Below are 9,320 nucleotides of genomic sequence, written 5' to 3' on the forward strand. Positions count from 1 at the left end.
TCAACAGCTGCCAATAAAATGTAAGACATCACTATTCAAAACTCATCAATAATAAGTCACAGATAAGAGAATGACAGCATGGGTTTCATATGACGAATACACTCTCTGAAGCTCCTGTAGAGGGCAGTACAGATCAAGAAAGAAATATCAAATGTTTAATCCAGTATAGGATGGTCCGTGTAGATTCTAAATAGTAAAGCAGTTCTTGGAAGAAGAAAAAAAATGCATTAAAAAAACACAGAAACAAGCAACAGAAACAGAGCTCATAAGGAGTTGGTGTACTGTCATAACATGAGCAACAATACCGCATTAAAGACTAAAACACACACAGTGTTTTTGTGTTGTTGTGGTATTCTCTATGGTCCCTCAATCATCTGTTCCTAAACAAATACTCTCCCTGCTAAAACGGAATCACCATGTGGGGTCTAAGTTCAATTTTTGCCAGCCATAGGTAGGGGTCCGAAACAAACTGATCGTCAACAACTAATGCTTCGCAGTGTTTGCTTCCCAAAACAGTAATTATGAGTCAGCAGTAGCATGTAGGGGAGGCAAGGCGAGGCTGAGGTTTAACTGGGGACAGAGAATGAGGAGTTACAGGAGTCGATTCAACTCAATTAAGGTCAATTAAGGTCTCAATGGGGGTGAGGGATTAGGGGCCTCCTCTCCAGGACGGGGCACCCAGCAGCCTGGGGTGAGGGGGTCACAATGGTCCGCGTCTCATAGAGGTCACAGTAGCTAATTATTCACAGTTTATTATTGTGATGATCAACTGAAATCAACTGCCTTATATTAGATGATATAGTGAGACCAAGTTGGGAATGACACATTACGTCATTAAGGCATTGTGAGTGAATTTCAATTGTGTAACAAATCACAGCTAATGAACAAAAAATGTTTTTCTCCTTCCACTATTCTTCCCAGCTCTTTTGACATTTACGTATAATGAAAAGAGGATTATGTACATGTGTTCTACAGAACACTGTCTGAGCTGGGTTGAATGCTATATAATTGCGACACAAAGGCACATTCACAATTTCCATGTTAGGTTGTTAGGACAAATCAAACCAAGCTTGACGGAACATCCTACATAATCACCCAAATCCATTCATTAGGGATACTTTGCTGAACAGTCTCTTGTTATGAGTTCAGTTCAGCTGTTGAGAAACTTACACCTGAAAACTAACACAAACTAATTTCTCCCAGTGGTAAAACTGATTAGGATTTCATGTTATTAATTTCTAGAGTCTTAGGAAGCTATACATAGTGGTCTTGTCTGTAAGTCCTAGTCCTGAATCTCCTATGAGTAGTAGTAATGCAGAAGCAGCATAACTCAGACATAACTCAGACCGAGGATGCTCCAGCACTTCCTGTTGCAGGGACTCAAGTGTGTAATCAATCTCTTGTCACCTTCCTAATGAAGTCTGCCTGGGGGGGTTCTGTGTCTGTGTCTCTGCATGTCCATGCTTTTCTCTCTGTGTCAGAGGGTGTTGAAGGACCAGGCAGGGACCCACCTCCAATCATAATATCTCTTAGTGACGTGCTAATGTATTCAATGTTCTTCACTAGAAATGCCTGTGGCTATGGCTGAGCTGTCTAACTGTCTGTTATGGTGCAGTCCTTGTGGCAGTGTCCAGAGATGGTGCATCACACACACACACACACACACGCACACACACGCACACGCAAAACGCACGCACGCACGCACGTACGCACGCACGTACGCACGCACGCACGCACACACACACATACACACACACACACACACACACACACACATACACACACACACACACACACACACACACTCACACACACACACACACACATACACCTGATGCCACTGCTGGCACCTCAGATACTTCCTCTCCCTTCCAATAGAACAAAGAGCCTAATGGGAGGTGAGTTCATGAGACGGGGATCTCCTCAAGTGGACCTTGTTGTTGTGGGATATCAGGTGTCCCATAGTTACCTCCCCCTGGAGAATGCAGTGTAACCAGGTAGGATGGCGAGGTGCATTATGTACACGTACCTTTGATCTGTTCTGTTTGTCACCTGCAGTCCACATAGACTGGAAGCCGGAATGTTGAGACCACAATAAAAGTGGAGGATATGAGTGTCTGCACACATTCCTCCGAGACAAAACTGTTCCTTCTGGCTGTTTGATAGTGAGGGGGGGAGGCAGTGGCTTAAAATGTCCCTGTAAAAAAACGTTTTCAAAATGTACATTTCGTTAAAACATTTCATTATGAACTTCATCACATGTTTTAATGTTATTAACACTTGGTGGTATTGAATGTCCTGCAATGGACATTGCAGATGCTTTTTCATGCACTGCATGCTGTGTCACTGTGACAGCAGGAGAGGGAAGTTCTGCTGAGAGAGGGTGAGTGACATGCCTTGCCAGACCCTGATGTCTGATATGGGTACGGGAGGTGGGTAGGGGAGGTGGGTAGGGGGTGTGTTTGTTTAGGGAAGGGTCTCGCTACCCTGCAGCAGGGAACACACACCACGTTTGATGTATAGGTGGAGCACTTAACAGTGCCTCTTGATCACCTTCCGGTTCCCAAGCTTAATAGCCTCCCTAATCCTCACACATACACGCACACACACACACACACACACACACACACACACACACACACACACACACACACACACACACACACACACACACACACACACACACTGTTACATTTGTAGCTAAATCAAGTATTACGGTCTTATGAAAATGAAGGTATGAGGTAATTACAGTAATTGCCTTTTTAGTTAAGTATAATGCATAAGTGTTTACAGTACTGTATTTAAAACATAATCAATACAGTACAGTATGTTAGTTAGCCCACTGTAAAACCATGTATAGCAGCATGATCTTTACAGTAAGAGACAGACTTGGAAACCTCAATCCTTCTTGGACTTGATGCCTTCCTGTGGTAAGATCATGCAATTGCATGCAAGTTGTGTAAAACATGAGAAATCTGATTATAAATGTCAAAATAACAATCATATAATAATAATAATAATAATAATAATAATAATAATAATAATAATGTTAAAATACCCTTTTATTAAAATACCCTTCATAAACCTTCAGATTTTCCAATACAGAAGTATCACAAAGGGCTAGTATACTAGTATAATCCATCTCTTGTGTTGATTCTAATGATGGAAAGTGTTTATCACATTAGTCAATATGTAAATGATGGTCCTCTGTGGCTCAGTTGGTAGAGCATGGCGCTAACAACACTTAGGTTGTGGGTTTGATTCCCGCTGGGACCATATATACTGAAATGTGTGCACTCACTGCAATGTAAGTCGCTTTGGATAAAAGCATCAGCTAAATGGCATATATTATTATATATAAATAATTAATATTCACCCCATTTTTCTGCTGTGCTTACTGGAAAAAGAGAGGAATGTCTTCTTCAAACAGACCTACATTATTATACAATTAACTTTCTGGGTCTATTCATTGTTGATTATGCCTACAGTATCATGTATATAACTTGTTGGGGATTCCTTAAAGCACAACCTATCTTTTCTTACCGCAAATTGTTCAAATAGTTTCTCTTTTGACCATGTCCTTTCCTGTTTTTCACTCACTGTGGAATCTACCCTATTCCCCATTGCCAAATTGGCTTGATTTATGTTTCCTCAAGGGTCCGGAGCCTATAAAACTCCATTGCTTTTGGGATGTCGAGTTAAACAGACATCATCATGGGCTGTGAGAAGGCACTGTTCGTGGCTGTCGTTGGGTTTGCTCTCATTTTACGTAGTGAGTGTTTACAACATTGGTCGCAGCTAATATTGTTCTGTTTCCCTGAAAAGATTTAAGATATTTTACCACCTACGAGGCATATGTCTACGTCATTTAAGGGGAAATTAAATAATTAGTCTCAATTGAATTTGAAAAGATATGGAAATTGTATTATGATTATCAAAGCAATTTGCATTATTTCTTTCTATTTCGATTATGGATGTTTTTTTCTCTGTATGGTTTACCTTTAGGCGAGGGTATACTGGCGGGTAAGGAGGCGGCCCCCCACTCCCGCCCGTATATGGCATCTGTGCAAGTGCCCAACGGTGCCAACACGAAGCATGAATGCGGAGGGTTCCTAATCGCCGAGCAATGGGTGATGAGCGCGGCGCACTGTTTTCTCCAGGGGTGAGTGGATCTCTGCACGTGCTGGTGATATTAGTTCTCTGCTGGCCGGTTTAACTGCTTCTGTTGACTAGAAGTGCACTTATTATATCTGCACGTCATCATTATTTAAGATTGCATAAAGAAGTAAGGACTAGTTATTCCATTAACCCATTGTCTTTGTTCAGGTATCATCAGGTTTTAATGTTCTTTGGTTCGATTTGTTTGATAGGTCAGATGGGAAGAAAATAATCCTGGGGGCCCATTCCTTGAAGGACAATGAAGATACAAAGCAGACCTTTGATATTTCACAACTTATCAGCCACCCTGATTTCAGCACATCCAATTATGACAACGACATTGCTTTGGCCAAGGTAAATGATTAATATTTTTCAAAATTCTAAAAAGTGTTAGAGTGCCTATATTAAGCTGTGAATCTGCTTTATGAATGGTAGTTGGATCGTCCAATTGTGGCAAGTGAGGCTGTGAAACCAATCAAGTACCTGAGAGCGGGCGGCACTAACCCTGACACTGATGCTGTTGTCGACACGGCCGGCTGGGGCTCTACGAGCAACCTGGGCGGCCGACCAGACAAACTCCAGGAGCTGGTTATCACTGTCTTGAGTCGCATGCGATGTGGCCGCAGTGACTACTATGGCACGAAGTTCACCAACAATATGCTGTGTGCAGCCAGAATACGTCAGGATACCTGTGACGTAAGACTCCCAATTTCTTAATCACTGATGCAACATAGATACGACTATTTCCTTGCTTTGACAGGTAGAATTTTGGTTGATAAAAATGATGTACTGGTGGAAGTCACTTTACTAATCTCATGATTAGTGAACACAAATTAGTAAATATACTGTAGGCATATGATACCAAATGTCCTCATCTACAGGTGATGTCCTCTCATTGGTGATTGGTTTGCTTTTTGTTCTTCTCTAGGGTGACTCAGGAGGTCCTTTGCTTCATAATGGAGTGGTGGTGGGCATCACCTCAAATGGCGGGAAGAAGTGTGGTACGAGCAGGAAGCCTGGGTTATACACAACTATCTCTCACTACACCAATTGGATTGACACAGCCATGGCCCAGTAATAGGTCCAAAGAGACACTGTTCTGAGTATACCATTTTATTTGATGTAAACAATAACCCTAAACATAAAAATCACATCTTTAAATAGTTGATATATATATACCAATAAACTTTGTAATTGTTTTGCACTTTGAGTTTTGGCTCTATTTTTACCTGTACATAGCCTGTTTGAGAATACACATCATGGAAGATACAATAGCTTCACCCGATACCAATCACATTTTATTCCAACCCAGTTTTTGCGTTTGATGGATATGCTGGTATTGCACTCTTAGTAAGTTACATACACACAAGTGATTAAAACAATGTGAATGAGCAGATAGAAATTGGTGTGAAAGAGATGCATAAGTAAAGGAATAGAACATGAATTAACCATCATATGAAAACAGACTTAGGGAGCCTTTTGCATTATTTATCTCAGCGTGCCATTTGCTACTCATCTTGCAATGTTGCAATCATGTACAGTAATAACAACAAACATCTTTCATCCCACTGCTTTTGGCAAGGACAGGAAGTACAACTATATAATAGGAACTTGAGATATAAACACAAGAACTCAAGCAAGCTTTACATAAACATCTTTGAAACTGAGCTGTGTGCAGTGATTAATAACATTTGGACAAATATGTGCTGTTCTCTTAGGGGAGGGATAATTGGAGTGAATGGAATCTGAACTCTGCCCTACCTCTCCTCTCCTCTCATTCTCATGCTCTAAACTAAGAGATGAATACAGTATAATGATCTGCTAGTTTCCCTTTTCGATCCCACTCTTTCTCTCCTGCAGCTCCTCCACAAGAAATCTTTTATTTGGGTAATGGCCTCCCCCGTGTGATGCAACTAGCTTGTTAACACCTGAGAGCAGCTCCTTAACCTGTGGGTGGCTCAGGACATTCCTGAAGTTCCTCACGTTCAGAATGTAGTAACGACTCCCACACTTCCTGATGAGATCCTGCAGACTTCCATGGGCATTCGCCACGTAATCATCAATATTCTGAATCCTGTGTTGCTCGTCGTCATCACAGCGAGTGAACAAGACAATCGTGTGATCTGCCGCCTCTCTTCCAAAGATCTTCTGTATGTGCCACAGCATCTCACTCTCGCCCTGGGTGAACCGTCCCACCTGCACCACGAGGAGGAAGGCGTGAGGCCCTGGGAGGGACAGCGCAAGGCAGTCCTTGACCAGCTCCAGCTTCTCTAACCCGTCCTCGTCCCACAGCTCAGGAGTGTCTATGAGTGTGATGCGTCTTCCTTCTGCAAACACTTCCCTCCTCTCACAGAGCAAGGTTGAAGGTGGGGCCTCTGGGTAAGATTGATTGATTGCATATTGATTACCTGCCCTTTCGAGAATGATGTTTCTTGCAGAAGTCTTGCCACTGCCCGACAGACCCAGCAGGATGATAGTGGTTTGCCTTGTGCCCTCATCTGAGTTGATTGTGTTGTGATTGAAATAAAATAATAATAAAAACAAGAGAAGGTGTGTTAGTGTGCATCTTCAAAGAGGTTGAATGAAACATTTGAGTGCAGGTATTCCTGTCTTGTCCTTTGCCGTGTCATAAAAGGTTATAAAGCAGTTAAGACAATGTAGTAAGTATACTTTCAGAAGAATAAGAAAAACCTATAGACCTGCTGTCAAAGAAAATGATCTCACTCACCAACTATATAACTGTATCACCACCTAGTGGTAATATATGCAATTTAGCTGACACTTTTATACAAAGCGACTTACATTGCAGTGAGTGCATACATTTTTCAGTATATATGGTCCCAGTGGGGAGGTCTTTATGTACCAGTGGTCTAAACATGTTGTCTTACCAGATGTATTTGCGTATAGCTGTGACAGTGCTTTGTGGCTTCTCACAGCCTCTTCGCAACTTTCTCTCTTTGCTACATACTGACTCCTCTCAGCTGCATCTCCTTTCCGCTCTTCAGCATGTTTCGATCTCAGCTCCTCAACCTCTTTCCCTCTGCTTTCCTCACGCTGCTCAATCAACTGCATAATCGCCCGCTCTCTCCCCTCAGCCTCCTGGAGCTTCTCCCTCAGCATCTTCATTGCTGCCTCTTCCGTGTGAATCCTTTTCGCCTCACTGTACATGTTCTGAGTGTAACCACTGGCACCGTTTTCCACCAACATGTAGTCAACCATCTCAAGTAATGTGCTCATCTGATCACTTGTTCTGGATGGTCCAGTAATGCGACAGAACCTGCCATCACATACATTTATCAGTTCCATTAGGCCATTGTCAAACTGACCAACAACAGCCTCTCCCTCGACCGACAGCACTACAAGGAACTTAAAAGCCTCCTCTCCGAAGTTTACTTTCAGCATGTGCATCACTCTTTTTTCTTTTGATGTATAGCAGCCATCTTGGATCAGCAGGAGAAATGCGTTGATTTCTTGGTCACAGGACTTGAAACAATTATCCAACGTCTGAACGGTCTCTTCGTCTGTGGAGTCTGGTTTGAGGAGAGTGCAATGTAAACTCATACATCTTTTGTCGATATCCAGCTCATAGATGTGCTTTTGCTCTTCCACTGAGGAAGACAATTGTTGTGTCTTATTGGCAAAACTCTCCCTCAGAACATTTCTCAAAGAGGACCATCCCTCCTCCATAGATGTCACCATTAAATGTATTTTCTCTGAAACACTGTCTGAAAACCAACAGGCCCATTAGATAATGTTATGAAACAAAGAACAAGTTATCAGATCTTAAAAAACTATTTCAAATACATAAAATATACAGTAAATCAAGAAGCTTGAACATAGTGATCTTAATTATAAAATCAAATATACAGACCGTGGGACATCTTTCCTGTTGCTGGTGCTCTTGCAAGTCAGGTTAAATTTCCTTGTTGGCCATCAAGGTTCTCAAAAACAGAATTATCTAGCTCATGAGAAAGGACTATGAGGGTGATTGGAGAGATACACACAACAAACATGCAAGACATTTGATACACAGTAGCATGTGACACACAGAGTTGTCTTACCTGTAATATATCGTGGTGATTGGAGAGATACTTCCTGCACACACTACACACATCCAAGACATTTGATACACAGTAGCATGTGACACACAGAGTTGTCTTACCTGTAATCCACTCTCAAGGAAGTGCATTCTTCCCTGTCAAAAGATGGACACACCTGTACTCCTTTTTTCTTATTAACTCAGGGCATGGGGGGGTTATGCAGGGTCAGTAATGGAGGTAGGACTCTAGCTCTGCACTGTTTAAGTGACTGGCCATCATTTAAGACCTTCCCCATCCATGGATATCTGCACTTCCATCTTTTAAAAATGTAAGATTTGATAATGTTGCACAAGAGGATGGTTCAATGAGACTCATGCCTGACATGACTCCAATGCAGGAGTGGCTGGTGGAGGCCGAAATCTGAGGACGGGCTCATTGTAATGCATGGAAAGGAATGAGGAATGTGGTTTGATACACATGTCTGATACCATTCCTCATTTCATTCCATGCATTACAATGAGCCTGCCCTCCGTACCTCCACCAGTCTCCCCTGCTCCAATGACCCATGTGGGTTTTTTCCCAGAGAGGTCAAGAGGCTACAGATGTTAAACCCGAGCTTCACAAATGTCAACCTAACACTTCATATCTTACTGCAGGGTATCTGCATTTTTGGTTTAGCTGAGGACAGCTGAGCCAACCGTGGTAATATGAATGGCACACTTGAAGTACCTCTTATTGTTGTCTGACTAAAAAAGCTGAAGTGCACAATACACAACAGGAAACATTGCCAAAACAGCAGAGCATGGCACAAACTCCATTGTCACCATGACATTATATCTAGGCTTACAGAGTTCCTGTTTCAAGTTATTTCCTAGTGCACATGGTCAGACTCAACAATAGCTTTATCTCACAGACATCCTGTGATTGTTGTCCCTGTTGCAGGCCAAATCAGTCACATGCTGCTGCATGTGCAGAAAACTCAGAAACTCCAGTATACTCCTAAACAGGGTCAATATAGATTCTGCAGCTGAATGGGAGGTATGAAAATGTGATGGTATTACTTCAGTTATTCATTTTTTCCAATGATAACCTTCATCATAGTGGTTAATTGCTCTCACACAG

General features: G+C 42.1%; 2 protein-coding genes across 5 annotated transcripts; one reads left to right on the forward strand and one right to left on the reverse strand.

Annotated features, from left to right (window-relative positions):
- The first annotated feature begins 3,693 nt into the window (after positions 1-3,693).
- cfd (complement factor D (adipsin)) lies at positions 3,694-5,362 on the forward strand. The gene is made up of 5 exons (XM_083683844.1): positions 3,694-3,772; positions 4,006-4,162; positions 4,371-4,512; positions 4,594-4,854; positions 5,087-5,362. The coding sequence occupies exons 1-5, from the start codon at positions 3,715-3,717 to the stop codon at positions 5,234-5,236; spliced, it is 768 nt and encodes a 255-aa protein (XP_083539970.1). The 5' UTR covers positions 3,694-3,714; the 3' UTR covers positions 5,237-5,362.
- LOC310814429 (uncharacterized protein) lies at positions 5,256-8,267 on the reverse strand. 4 transcript variants are annotated; one of them, XM_083683841.1, is made up of 4 exons: positions 8,220-8,241; positions 8,030-8,116; positions 7,047-7,883; positions 5,256-6,656 (listed from the first exon to the last, which is right to left on the reverse strand). In XM_083683841.1, the coding sequence occupies exons 2-4, from the start codon at positions 8,037-8,039 to the stop codon at positions 5,980-5,982; spliced, it is 1,524 nt and encodes a 507-aa protein (XP_083539967.1). In that variant the 5' UTR covers positions 8,040-8,116; positions 8,220-8,241; the 3' UTR covers positions 5,256-5,979. The 4 variants fall into 4 exon arrangements, with proteins under 4 accessions (XP_083539967.1, XP_083539966.1, XP_083539969.1 ...); XM_083683840.1 differs by having other exon boundaries at positions 8,030-8,267; XM_083683843.1 differs by having other exon boundaries at positions 7,047-7,688; positions 8,030-8,266.
- Positions 8,268-9,320: the final 1,053 nt, after the last annotated feature.

The sequence above is a fragment of the Argentina silus genome, assembly GCF_951799395.1.
Source record: "Argentina silus genome assembly, chromosome: 13".
Lineage (NCBI taxonomy): Eukaryota > Metazoa > Chordata > Actinopteri > Argentiniformes > Argentinidae > Argentina > Argentina silus.

Bases quoted from the DNA above. Each gene is read 5' to 3' on its own strand.
- cfd (XM_083683844.1), top strand. From the start codon at position 3,715: ATGGGCTGTGAGAAGGCACTGTTCGTGGCTGTCGTTGGGTTTGCTCTC. The intron at 4,163-4,370 runs GTGAGTGGATCT...TTTGTTTGATAG, and splicing joins GCGCACTGTTTTCTCCAGGG to GTCAGATGGGAAGAAAATAA. The intron at 4,855-5,086 runs GTAAGACTCCCA...GTTCTTCTCTAG, and splicing joins TACGTCAGGATACCTGTGAC to GGTGACTCAGGAGGTCCTTT.
- LOC310814429 (XM_083683840.1), bottom strand. The intron at 6,657-7,046 runs GTAAGACAACAT...CAATCAACTCAG, and splicing joins GCTATACGCAAATACATCTG to ATGAGGGCACAAGGCAAACC.